This window comes from Rhinatrema bivittatum, chromosome 8 (assembly GCF_901001135.1).
Source record: "Rhinatrema bivittatum chromosome 8, aRhiBiv1.1, whole genome shotgun sequence".
Classification (NCBI taxonomy): Eukaryota; Metazoa; Chordata; class Amphibia; order Gymnophiona; family Rhinatrematidae; genus Rhinatrema; species Rhinatrema bivittatum.
In genome coordinates this window covers 137,290,250-137,304,711 of record NC_042622.1, presented here as the reverse complement: position 1 = coordinate 137,304,711, position 14,462 = coordinate 137,290,250, and the positions used below count along the sequence as shown (strand labels likewise).

The 14,462-nt window shown below is 43.2% G+C and overlaps 1 protein-coding gene across 2 annotated transcripts in view; it reads left to right on the top strand.

The window, feature by feature from the left end:
• The window catches only part of CCDC183 (coiled-coil domain containing 183), a 211,951-nt gene that overhangs the window by 135,465 nt on the left and 62,024 nt on the right, over positions 1-14,462 (top strand). For both annotated transcript variants that reach the window (XM_029614015.1, XM_029614014.1), the window contains exons 10-12: positions 6,844-6,944; positions 11,689-11,849; positions 12,477-12,642. In XM_029614015.1, the coding sequence (XP_029469875.1) occupies positions 6,844-6,944; positions 11,689-11,849; positions 12,477-12,642 (428 nt within the window). The remainder of the gene's footprint in view (positions 1-6,843; positions 6,945-11,688; positions 11,850-12,476; positions 12,643-14,462) is intronic.

Genomic DNA, 14,462 nt, shown 5'->3' with positions numbered 1-14,462 from the left:
GGCATGCGCATGCACGCCAGGGTCCATCTTATACACGTCATGGCGGGAACCTCGGAGGCATCCCCTCCGCATGACATCACCCACCAGTGTGTATTTAAGCCATCCGGCTGGTGCTATCTACAAGTTAGCAAGGACTTCCTTCCTGCTGAATTCCACTCCTTTCAGAGATGCTTCGCTATTGCTTCGCTGAATTGTTCATGACCCTGACTTGAACCCCTTAGGTACCCGCTCCTCGGGGGCCTTGTCGCATTCTGGCTATCCGCCCCTCAGAGTGCCTTCCTGCCTGGAGATACATCTACTTCTTCTCTGGGTACTTCTTGTTCAGCCTTGTGAGAACGCTAACATCTTGCTGATGGAAACTCCAGTGTACCCCGTGCCTCGGGACACTATCGTGCTCACCTCAGGAACCTTCCATCTACACTTCAGAATGAGTACCATCATCTACCTAGCTCTGCTAACCTCCTGCACTTCTCATACCAACCATCATGGGTTCTCGGCGTACCCCACACTGCGGGCCACTACCGGGGATATCATCACTGAGCTACCCTTACTACTCTGGACTGTGCCTTTCCTCCCACTTGGTGGGTATTTTCCTGACATTCCAGTATAATAAAGTCTCATTCCATCTGTGTCCGTCTCAGCTGAGGCCATGCCTATCATAGTGAGTCCGCACAGGGCTCCTCCCTGTGGGTGGAGTCAGCTCTCACTATGATCCAGGGTCCACAACCATACCAGATTATAACAGCCGCATAAAATGATGCGTGATGTGCTGATGCAACAAGCCACGCGCTGACAGAGCCTCCATAGACTTTGCGTTACTTGTCTATGTGATGTGGTAGACAGGAAATTAGCCTAACCACACCCTTTTATTTAACTCTTTATTTATTCATTCTCAAAATATAACAAGTCAAACAAATTTGATTAGAAATAGCACATAGAGATCAAAATACAATTGAAAGAAACATTATTAGAAGAAATAATAGATCTCAAGTACTTTATCAGACCACAAAATTGGGGAATCCAATACAAAATAAAGAAGAAGTAAAATACAAAGAAATCAGATGAATGCTAAGGGAAAATCTTCAAATTATTTCAGTACCCTAAGCCATGACAATCAAAGACTGACTGAAGGGGGAACAGTATCTTGTCTGTATCTATCATTGACTAAAACATTCAATTTTGGGAGGGATCAAAGAAGACATTTTTAATTCTTTTATATTTAACAACACACTTACAAGAAAAAAGTAATCAAAACAATGCCCACAATTTAAAAACAGTGGGGCGCATTAAGAGAAAACATTTCCTTTTGGATTGGGTGACCTTAGCTATATCTGGGAACATATGGATTTTAAAACCTAAAAAGGGGATATCTCTGTTTTGAAAAAACAACTTCAAAATAAAGTCACGATCAGAGTCTAATGCAAAAATGCCTAACAAAGTTGAAGGTTGAATATCTTCATCTTCTGATTTTTCAAGAAAAGAAGAAAGATGTGAAAATTCTAGTAGATCAGCAGCTGTGGGATCTTCACTTACTTGATTACCTTTCTGACTCACTGGAGCATAATAAGGTTTCGATATAGGAGGTAGCAGACTTTCAGTGATAGATTTTCCATAAAATATTTATGTAATAGCTCTACAGGAGAAGACATCTCAGGAAAATTAATAATCCTAATATTCTTGTGGTGAACCACATTCTCAAGATTATCTATCTTATTTTGCAAATATAGATGACCAGAAGAGACCACATCAGTGGTTTTCTGCATAACTGTCTCCTTGATTTCCCAAGAGTCAACTCTTGATGAAATATCAAAAGGAAGTTTGATCACATTTCTCCAACCTTAAAAAATCTTCATTGGCTACCTATTCCACAAAGAATCAAATACAAGTCCTTAACCATTCTCCATAACGAAATTTACAAAGATAACAATTCCTCTCTGAACAACATGATCTCAATACACAAATCACCACGTACTTCAAGATCTTCTGACAAACTACTTCTAATCATTCCACCCCTGTCATCTGCGAAACTATCGGCCACTAGAGATAGAGCCTTCTCGATAGCAGGACCGATAATATGGAACTCTATCCCAGGATACCTAAGCTCTATCAGAGATCCCAAAACCTTCAAAAAAGAACTAAAAACATGGTTGTTTAGACAATCATTCACAGACTGATATGATAAATCTTGATTTATCCCACTTCTTGATTTCTGTAACAAGCCTTTTTCTATTTAAGTTATATATTGCCTACTGATAACTTGTTCTACTCTGCCTTTTGCCGAGATGTTATATTTATTATCTGTAATTATTCTCAACCTATAACTCGTTATCTGTATGAAGTTTTATAACTTGTTCTCTGCATGAAGTTGTTTCACTGTAAACCGGGGTGAAGGCACTCAGCTATACTTCGGTATATAAAAGAATATAAATAAATAAATAAATAAATAAATAAATATCGAGTAACTGAGAATGTGAAGCTTGAACCGAGTTGGAAGGTCTCATTAGTGTGAAACAAACTGTGCAACCCGAGTAGAGAGATTTGCAATAGCTTCCCAGATAATATCCAATGTAATATTTGTAGGCTTAATCAAAGGAGCAGACAGTACCTCTTTAGAAGCGATCCCTTCCATAGGGATCAAAGAAAATGAAGCAGGTAAATATTCCGGTTCCTGTGCACACCAGTCAGAAGAAACATGGCTCAGCTCCAGTATTCGGGCACCTTCCGACGATGTCAGAATAGTCGCTCTGATGTTATCTGAGTGCGATGGGAGAGAAATGCTATCAACAGCGGCAACAGGTGGCCTTAGTTGCGGAGGAACGAGGTGCTCCTCTGGGGTTAAAGATGACTCCAGGTCTGGGACAGCCGCCGGCAGACCACTGCTCGGCAAGCAGTCCAACAATGCCTCAACAGAGGGAGAAAGAAGAACCGAGCCCCAGGAGATGGGCTTGTCCATCAGGCTGGTTGGAGTAGATGACTCAGAAGCCTCCAAGTATACTCTTGCCTTGCCCTTCCTCTTACCCATCGCCAGAGGAATAAAAGTAAGTATAAGGCAAAATGTTCCAGGAGGTAAGAGGGGAACCACAGAGCAGCTCCCATTAGCATGCAGCTATCTTGGATTCCCCAGTTTTTTACCACACCCTTTTTTATCACGGGTGCTATCTCCGCTATATTTATAGCATTCTGATAAATCTAGACCTTCATTAATTACCTATTGAATACCATGTTCAATATAAGGTAACATTGCTGGTGCACCAACTAGTTTGACTTTTACTCATCAGCTTTGCTCATCACAATGGGGTTTATTAGAAGGTTGTCTTGATGAAATAGGCTCATCTTGTTGAGATACATGAGCAGTCTTTCTTGATCGCTGCACCAGAACTCTGGAAGACTTTATCAGAAAACCTCTTGAACAGAATGAACTAAAAGTTTTAAAATGTTACTTAACACTTTTCTGATTAAGCGATTTTTTTTATTGCTTTTTCCTCTACCTTTTGCATGGAAGCGGTATTAAATTTATTTATTTATTCTAACCTTTTTGTTGTTTTTACAATTTTTATTATGATTTTTTAATTTTAACTTGATTATAATGTTTTACTATGTTTTTATACTGAGTCTTGTCTCTGTTGTGATGCCGCCAAGGGACAAGCCCACTAGCAGCCTCTCACCTCCTGCTAGCAGACCCCAGCTCAGTTTTTCCTTGCAGCATGGAGCCCTGCCGCCACTGCCTGCCTCCCAGCATGGCTTGGATGCCACCAATGCTGGCCCTAGTGCGACCTGGGGAGGCAGTCGACTCTGTCCTCTGCTTAGCGGCATGGGACTACTGACTCCACTTCTCTTTGTAGCCTGGATGCCACCAACACTGGCTCCTTGGTGTGGGTGGGACACTGCTGACGCTGCTGCTCCTGCCCCAATGTCTCTAGGTGTGTGCACGCGCCTCTTTTCACAATTTAAAGTGGCCGCAGCGGGAAAAGCCCCACAGCCCTGTTTGATGATGTCTCTGCCTTGTCAGTCCAGCAACCCTATAAAAGGGATCTCTGCCAATTTCTCGGGCCTTCATAAGGATCTTCATGGTCATACATGGAATTGTCTTCTTTCAAGGTCTTCCACGGTCATGTTTCTGTCTTGATGGTCTACATGGTTTTTGTTGGATGTTCTGGCCTTTGCAATGGATCCTCATGGTTGTCCATGGTCTCTTCATCCTGCAAGGTCTTCTGTGGTCATGCTTCTGTCTTGATGGTCTTCATGTTCCTCGATGGATGTTCCTGGTCTCCTTGTTCTACATAGGAACTCCTCCATGTCCTCCATTCCATATTCTTGGTCTCTTGTCAGTTTCTCATCCAAGTCTTCTGAGTCCTTGCCTCATTCTAGTCTTCTGAATCTTCAATCAAGTTCCTGATGCTCCTGTCTTCATTCCAAGGTCTGTCTTCTAGCTCCTCTCTTGTCCCTTCTCCAGGTGTGCCAGTGATGTGGTCCATGACTAGCCCATGAGGGGCTGTGGAGGGCACTTCCCAGTACAAGGCCTGACTCCAAGTCCATCTTCATTGGATCAAGCCCTTGGAGTCCAGCCTTGTTTTTAGAGTTCCAAGTACCAAGTCAGGTTCCAAGTTGTTTCAAGTTCCTAGTTCCAGGGCTCATGGAGCTTGTCTAGATAGCGGATCTCCATGTTCCTCATTTCAAGCCATGTTCCTCATTTCAAGGGATGTCTTGACTCCTGTCCTCATCCGAGTCTCAGTCTTGAGCCTGTCTCACTTTTGGCATGGTCCACAACCCACCTGTGACAGGTTGTGCAGGGTGCTCAGCGGGGCAGTGTGGTCTGCAACCAGCCCATGACAGGCTGAGTTGGGTGCGCTATGGTGCAGTGCCCGTGGAAGCTGAATTCTAGCCTGGATTAGAGCCTTCATCCATGTTCATCATCTCCAGAGCCTTTATCCTAATGCCAAGTCTTTGTCCAGGTGCCAAGCCTTCAGTGTCTTCATCTACATTCCTCAACATACCATGTCCTATCCTCAGCTTTCTTCTGTCCTGATGCACTCGCCGTTCCAAGCAGCAGGTCTGAAAGGGCTATTGAGTAGCTGGAGTACTACTCTGGAAACCAGCATTGTGTTGTTGGGTCTCACTCTGTGCATACAAGTTCAGTGGAAGTTTGAGTGTGCTATGTTCAAAGTCAAGCCCATGCCTGGATACCTCGCCTCTCACAGTGCCTACCTTGAAGCCTTGCCCTGTGGTTGTGTCATGATCCAAGGGCTCACTTTCTCTCAAGCAAGCGACTGCATCCTGTGCTTACAACAGTCCAAGTTCCTCTTTGCATGTTATTGTAGATTGTCTTAGTTGTATCACATTTTTCATTTTATTATACATGTTTAATATTGTAAATCGCTTAAAGCCTCAGCAGCAGGCAATTAATAAATTGGCTAAGTTAACTTTACCCTCCTTGGAATGCCCCCAGGTCCATAGTCAGACACAGTCTGGGTATCAAAGTTAGCCTGGATAAACGTATCCGGCTAAGTTTGGAGGTATATTTAATAATACAGCCACACTATTGAATATAGTTGGCTATCTTAAAGTCAGGGGAGAGAGAGAGAATCTGCATTCTGGTGCATATAGCTGATATGAAAGCCGTTTTAAGTGGAAATGAACAATGGTAAAACCAAAACTTCCATTATAAGATCCAGTTTTAGGAGAGAGACGGTTTTCCAGTCCTGGATTCTGAACTTGCATCTCCTTGTATTCTAGTATTTCAGATCCTCTTCCTTCCATCTGAAATCAGCACCATAGCTACTAGCTATATCAGGGAGGACTGGGAGGAGGGGTCTTGGGTAAGATTATCTTTGATGGAGGGACCGATTAAATAGGTTGGGTGGGTTATAGGTTGTGTCTGGTTATCTTGGTTGGGGAAGTTTAGGCCTTTGTAATTAATTGTGTTATGTTAGATTGATATTTTGCCTATATGACTCACCCCTAGTGAGAGTTAGTTGGATGCCAGAGTTATTTTATTGTATTGTTTATCAATTGTTTAATAATGATTCTTGAAATATATTTGTTTAATTTATAAATTGTATTTTAATGTTTTATTTCATTTGTAATTTGTATTTTTTAAATTATATTTCTGCATGTTAATAAGACACTAAGGGACAAGGAGGGTGGGATATAAATGCAAGATTAGATTATGAAGGCAGGACCAAATGAAAGTCTCCATACAGAAACAGGAACCCCTAGAACCAGAACTAAAATTGAATGATGCTTGAGTCAAACATTTTAATATGACCCAAACATAACTGCAAAAGTACCAACTGGACAATAACTTGGGCAAGTTAAAACATTTTTTTGTGCATTGTACCATGATATGTAGCTGCATATCGGCATAAAATAAAAGCTTGATTTTGCTTCTAACAATCAAACTAATATTAAAGTAAAAAAAACCTCTAGAAGCAAAGTCATTCTGCTCAGCAGATTAAAATGAATTTCCCTGAGCGAGGGTGTAGATTATGCTGGGTCACCCACTCCTGATACGTGATGCATGGCGGCTCCATGTCCCGGACAGACCCTGCTGACCTGTATCCAGATACGTTGCTGTCCTGGGCCCTAGGTACACACAGCTTTATACATATTGCTGTCCTGTGCTGATGGTACATCCCACTGTCCTGGCCTCTGTGCTGTCTTGGGGGAGGGGGGGGGGGGGAAGGCAGCAGAAGAGGGTTTCTTTTGTGATAAAGTGCTGAACCCAGTGTGTATGGCTCTGGGAAGTTTCATTTGTGAGACCCAATCCCGCACATTTCCTTTCCCTTTCTTGATCCTTCAGCCTTTCCCTCTCCCTTCCTCTCTTGCTTTCACCCAAATGTGCAGATAAATCACCAGAGAGTGTTAAAGACCAGGAGAAGTACGAGCAGCAGCTAACCTTCGACATAGACCGTCTGAAGAATGCTGTGCAGTGCACACACATCTGGGTAAGTTGTCATGTTTTGAGCACAGTATAAATGGATTGAGGTGCCTAGATCCATCCCTGGGTTAGAAAGTTGCGTCAGGCACTGCAACTAAACACAGCTAGGTTGTTTCAGAATGCAGCTATATTTAGCTGCTATAAAATGAAGCGCTCATGAAGATGTGGCTGGGAGGAGGGGGGGCGCTAAGTATGTGTGTAGAATTGAATTGGCAATAACACTACACATGTTGGTTTTCTCCTGGAACTTCAGCCACACAAATAGCAAATGCAAAATGCATGAGTACTTTTTAAAGAGGAACTACCCACATAGTTTGTCTTTGAAAATTGGCTTAAAGGTTTGAAGTTGCATACTTTGTGCTCTGCATTTTATTGACATTTGCCCCCTTTAATAATAATTTGGATTTTTAACCCGCCTTTCCAAATAATGTTCAAGGAAGCTTACAGCATTTTCAGTCCCTTTCCCAAACAGCTTACAATCAGGGAGGATAACTTTCCAAACTGCTCGCGTACGCCCATATATGCATGTACATGGGGGCACACGAATTTACTACAGTATTTTATAGCCTGCACACAAATGATATGTGCAGGTTATAAAATACAAGTATATGTGCACGCACACATGCTCATGTATGTAAAAACCGCAAGGTTCGCAAGTTCAGTCTTATCCAGAAAAGTAGTGGCACTTATCCAGATAAGCTCTGATTTAAGTGGCTAAGTAGCAGCACTTAGTCAGATAAGTCAAAAAAGCGCTTCTTGGCCAATTAACTTTTATTTTTCCGACTTGTCCGGTATGTAAGATAGCTGGAGAAATCTAAAACAAAAGTGCTACTTATCCAGATAAGTTCAAATTTGTCCATCTAAGTAGCAGCAAAGGTGCTATCTAGAAGACAAGTCAGAATTTAGCCAGATAAGTGTGTGCAAATGATATATCCGCATGTTTGTACTTTGAATTTTAAAGGAATATGCAAATAGATTTTACTTGCGTTTACCCCCCCCCCCCCCCCCTTAAGTCGGCATTTACACACGTAAGATAGGGGATTTTCTAAATGTGTGCAGCAATGAAATTATCAGTTTCACCAATTAGTCTACCAGTTTGCTCAGTCCATGTACAGCTTGGGAAAAACCTCCTGGCTCTTCAGGTTAAAGTCCCCCCATTTCATCCATACCCCCCCCCCCCCACACCCACTCATTATTTCACTTTTGAGATGTTTACGATCACTTACAACAGATACTGAACAGGAGTAAATATATGCTAGGAAAGGGCTTAACACGCTTCACTTTGGCGGCTTGCAAAATAGCAACTTATGCACGTAACCGTTGGCACCGGCCTGCCCCTTGTTTACATGCGCAAGTTTATTCGTGGTCCCCGATACATGTGCGTATGTTATGGTTTTTAAATTTGAGGCGGATAGCTGATACTGCCTTTATTGCCTTTATTCATATGCATACAAGTTGGGACGCTTGTCTAGTTTTTATGCATTTTGTATACCTGTGTTATATTACTGTTGTTCTCATGTTTATTGCCAAATAATAAAAATATAAATTAAAAAAAAAAAATAGTGTATACTTGCTTACATGCTACTTTACGCATGCATGTGCTATTTTTTTACGGCGCATATTTTGAAAACTCGCCTCAAAGTGGGTACCTAAGGCAACGGTGACTTGCCCAGAATCACAAAGAATGTCAGTGGAAGAAGCATGATTTAAACCCTGATTCTTAGCTTATTGCTCCAACCTCTAGATTAGTGTTTCCTGACTTATTAAAGCTCGGGGCATACCTACATTAACAAAAATGTTGCTTAGCCCACCAACTCAGACATGCAGAGGTTTCATAGGAAGCACCGAAAACCCTACCAATCTCTCATCCAAATTTTAAAACAAAGGGCGAGAGAGAAGGTTGTAGGATTTAATAAAAGATAATGATCATTGCTAACGATAAGCATACTGACATGCTGGGGGGGGGGGGGGGGTTTCTGTCACGCTACAGCTGCCAGAGACACAGTAACAATCTAGGATGCTATAACTCCATTGTCTGGTTCAAGTAGAAGCTTTAGAATGTCATTCAGGGACAGCTTTATTTCAATTAATGGAAACATTAATGTAATGTATTTTAATGCATTGTCAGTTACATTTTCATTAAATAACAGGAACTATTTTCCCAATTAATACTAAATGGCCTTCAAAAACTAACCAAATATTTTATATTTAGTAAAACTCTAGCTTCATTTTTTTCCCCATTTTACAAGAGATCTAAGGCATTTGAGATTATGCGGTGTACGCACTTATGTACACATCTTAAGCACTGAAGGCATCTCAAATGAGTGCTCTGCATATCTATGGATTTAGCACTGGGGGTCCCAATTCCATTCCTCAAGAGCCACAAATAGGTTTACTTTTGAGGGAGTGAACGGTTTCAGATACTAACATAAGGGCTGGGCTATCTTTCTAAGCTGAGGTATTTTTTCCAGAGGGGGAAAATACTGCAGGATTTACTCAGCTGTTGTTCTTGCTACTGCAGCTTAGTAAACCCTGCAGAATTTTCCCTTGCAGTAAAATACCGCAGCTTAGCTGCCCCCAGAACTAATGTGCAATGGTGGCCTCAGGGTGCAAGATTGCCATGCCTTAAAGGGGTCAATCTGCCTCAAGTAACACCCCCCACCCCCAATAAGAGTGGCAAAGACCTGGGGATCTCCGGAGTTCCCGGTCACATCCTCCTGCCCCCACTGCCCCTGGAACATTGTTCCCGCTAAACTGTGTGTGTGTGTGTGTACATGCGTACATAGCTTGTGAACCTTGCAGACTCTGCAAAACATGGTCGGGTAGATTTTCAAAGGGGTACGCGCGTACCCCCCGAAAACCTACCCCAAACCCCCCCTGCGCGCCGCCGAGCCTATTTTGCATAGGCTCGGCAGCGCGCACAAGCCCCGGGACGGGTGTAAGTCCCGGGGCTTGCATGGAGGGGCGTGTCGGGGGCGTGTCAGGGGCGAAGTGACGTGGCGTTTTGGGGGCAAGTCGTGCGTGACACGGCGTTTCGGGGGCGGTGACGCAGGTGTGGTTTCGGCCCGGGGGCGTGGCCGCGACCTCCGGACCAGCCCCCGGGACCGGAACACGGAGCGGGGCAGCCGGCCTGAAAGCAGGCGTAACTTTGCCGACAAAGGTAGGGGGGGGGTTTAGATAGGGCCGGGGGGGGTGGGTTAGGTAGGGGAAGGGAAGGTGCAGGGGGGTGGGAGGGAACGGAGGCAGGCTGCGCGGCTCGGTGCACGCAGGCTGCCGATTTTGGGCAGCCTTGCGCGCGCCGACCCCGGATTTTAATGGATACGCACGGCTATGGTGCGCGAACAAAAGTACGCGTTCGCACAACTTTATAAAATCTGGCCCGGTGTGCATAAGAAATACCAAATTTATTTTTATTTTACTGGCTAGTAGCTCATAAATTTGAATTCAGCTTATAAAAGGTTGTACAAAAGAACATTGTTGTGCACGTAGCCTTTCAAAAATTAGAGGGAACATTGCCCTGGAGGTAACCGAAGTTCACAAAAAAAAAAAAAGTTTTAAACTGTAGAACCACCGCCCTCAACTCCAACCTGTACCGTTTGTCACAAAATCGCTCCCTCGCACCACCCTTGTCCACCCTTAGTCACCTGTCCAACCCCCTTCTCTTGCACTTAAAAAAACTTGCTCTGAGGCCATCCAGACTGTCAATTATACTTTCATACATTCACCTAATTTGCATAGATTAGTTATTCTGAATAGCAGACCTGTTTTTGGCCCTTGAGAAGTGGGGTCACCCTACTCTGCTGTCTGTAATTCCTTATTTGCATTCATTATACATATACAGGATGCTAACAAATAGGTTGATTTAATAATGCCCACTCAGTTGTGTGGTGCGTACATTTTTGTGTGTACACTTTTACTCCCAATTTAACAAGAAGTTTAGTGCACAAAAACATGCACACAAATTAGCACTCCTCCTCTTGCAAATCCCATATTAATCAAGGAATTAGCTATTTCTCCGCAATGAAGAGAGGTGTGAGGGCTCAACTCTTGCTTTTTTTAAGACTGGAAATTTAACTCCTGGTCAGAGTTGGAGTAAAGTTTCTAAGGCTAGTGTTAGTCAATAGGTAAAGCTGGACCTCGAGTGCCATATGCTAATCTGGCTTTCAGGATATCCACAATGAATATGCATCAGATGCAGCTATATGGAATGCATGCAGTGCATGCAAATACATCTCATGAATATTTAATTGGATATCCTGAAAACTTAAATGGCTTGCGGAGTTCGCGGTGTGGGGGGGGGGGTCCTGTACTCTGGATTTTTATGCAGAAAACACGCATGTGCATATATATGTGTATAAAGTTTTATAAACCATATTTTATGTGCATTAAGAGGTGTTTATTGCTTTGTTTACTAGTCCTTTCTTATCTTGCTGTATCGTCCTTTACATTTGATGCTTCCTTCAACTATTCCCCTCCCCCCACCACCACCACCATCCTGTACTGTATGCTGCCCACACTCAGAATCCAGATGTTAGTGATATAAAAGAGTGTTTCTTTAGTTTAAGATGAGCTTCTGGGAGCTAATACTGAGAGCCAGATAGAAGTCAGCTAATGAGTGAAATATCTTCATGCGTCCTTTCAGCTGGGAGCAGCTCCCACACCTTGAATCAGGTGCCTTGCTGCATACAAACATGGGATGGGGAGAGCCAGGGATGTCTCAAGATCTGTATCTTTCTCCTCCCCTTGGACAGGAGATAGTGGGAAGGTTCATGGCCCAGCAGAAGACAGGAGAACGGCTCGAGCGACAAATAGAGGAGCGCATGCAGGAGCGTGATAAGCTGAAAGAACGCCTGCACGACTTAGAACTGGAGCACGCGCAGCTGAAATTCCACCGCACCAAAAGCGAAGACAGGTGGGCACAGAAGAGGATTCTGAGAATGACTGTCTGAGTCTTACTATGTTTAGGGCACATTGAAATCATCCCGTGTTAGCACTGAACTCACATTGCATTATCACTGCAGACAATCAGCTGGCAAAGGGATTGCTAACTGAGCACACTGCAGTGATAACACTGAAAAGGAGCTCATTTACCAAAGGAGGGCACGCTGCAGTGATAATATTGAAAAGGCAATTATTTACCAAAGGCATGCGCTGTACACTGCTAACAATGAAAAGGGGTACACACACACTGCACTCATAACACAGACCATGATATAGTTTAGTACTGTTCTTCCCTACACTTTGGACTGGGATCTGATGCCCATTCTTGAGTGAGTGGAATCATATGCCACTTTGATGAACAGGGAGTGTACATGGGAAGGAGGGGAACATTCTACTCTAGGACATTTGGGGGGGGTGGTGGGGGGGGGAGGTGCTAGCTGCATGTCTTATTTGCTCAAGCAAGCATACTCTCCTTGCCCTGTATTACTGCATATTGCACTATAGCGGCCCTGTTCAGCTAGTGTTCGTACAAGTCAGGAGATCTATTGTTGAAATGCAATAGAGAGCCTTCAAGTGTCTCTCATTTTTCTTTGGAAAGCTCTGAGAAACTGGCAGATGGGCTGGATAGGAACTTTGAGGAGGAAGAAGGTAGACTGGAAGTAATTAAAAGCAAATTAGCCGAGAAGCAGAAGATTCATCTTGCTGTTCAGAATGGGATTGATAACCTCTACATGAAACTGTACGGGGTCTCGGTTCCCACTGAGGTACAGGATTTCTGCTTCTTTTTTTTCAATCAGTTGCATTACTCACTGTTGCAAATCTAATATCATGTCATCAAGATTTTAAGCACAGTCCTGGTTTGTCTAACTCATGTAACAAAGCACTCCTCCCAGGATCACAATCTCATGCTTCAACGGAGTTTATTTGGCAGCAGAGGCATCCTCTATAAAGGCTGGTTTCTCATCATGGCACAGAGGTATGAACTGAGCCTGCCTTAGGGGTGGCCAAGGGTGGGAGTGGTTGGTCAGAGGATGCCTGCCTCACTTCTCTCTCTTCTGCTTAGGAAGAAGTGGGAGCTTTTAGAAAGTTCTGTACAACTTCCTCAGACAACAGTTGGAAGGTCCAGTCGATCTCCTTCACCTTTATAAAGATAAAATGGCACAGAGCTTTTTTGGCGCAATTCTTTATTAAGGATTCAAAAATCCAACACTAAAACAAGTTGTTATTTTACAAAGCCATATCCATTACACGTTGTAACAATATTATCCATTTAAATACAAATTAACTATGTCGAACTTTGAATACCCTTTTTTTTTTTTGCTCCCTCCTTCCCCCTTAAATCACATATTATACATTCTAACACCTCATGTCCATCTTTCCACCCTCAAGTTTGAAAACTAAACATTTCACTTACAAGTGCACAAATATCAAATTACATTTTAATAAATTTCAATATTCAGCTATGTTTAAGATAATGGAACACTTCTAAACACCCTCCTTACTACTAAAGAAAACAGGAAGAGGGGAGGAAGAAACAGCCAGCAAGTTACAGACTGTCCATCTTCCTTTCACAAACAGGATGTTACAGACTGTCTTCCCTCCTGTCACAGACAATGGTGCTCTTACAGACTGTCCTCTCTCTTCTCTTGGACAATAGGAGGTTACACACTGTCCTCCCCTCTTTCACAAACAATCAGGCTGATGTAATAAAACCCACACTAAAACAGGCGCTATTTTTTTGCACCGATTTCTGATAGCATGTGGTAAAAACAGGTGGCCCTGCAGGATGTAATAACATAATTGTATGCAAATGAGACCCATACTAAAAATCCATGCTAGGTTAAAAAAAAAAAAAAAAAAGGTGGGCAGAAATCAGCACTAAAAATTGGCTGACAAAAATGCTGCAGAGTTCCTTTATTGGCTGTTTAAAATGACGGGCCAAACTGATTACTCTACATTAATCCATATCAGAGCCTACAAAAGATTGTATTGTCCTGTGAAATGCTTATGAGTTAGATAAATACTACTGTATATCCCAAACCTAATTTCAAACTCAAGTTACTATTCTGCAGTAAATTCTTTCAGCTTCAGATAAACTGGCATACTGGAAAACGCACAACAAACAATACTTATGCGCCAGGCTCTGTACAATACAAAACATTGGACAAACGAGAACTGGGTAGGAATATGTGCTCAATTATGCAAGCAGAATTATTTACAGTTGTCATGGCTTATTCTCAGGATTAGCACTCAAATATGCTGTTAGGGAATGCTAGTTTAGTGGACCCTTGGGCCGACCTGCAGGAGACTGGGAAAGGTGTTCAAAAGTCTCTAGTATACCACAGGCCGGGAGGCAGATGTTCAGGCTGGACGTAGAGGTGCTCTTCACCCTGGAAGCTGGTACTCCCCCGGGAGGAGCCCGTAGGAGCCCAACCGCTGGGACTTAGGTGGCTTCACCCTTGGAAGCCAAAGCTCCCCCGGGAGGAGCCCGTAGGGGCCCGACCGCTGGGACTTAGGCGGTCATGGATCAGGACTGGGAACTGGAACCAGACTAGAACAGTAGGTCAGTACTGTAACAGGGCTT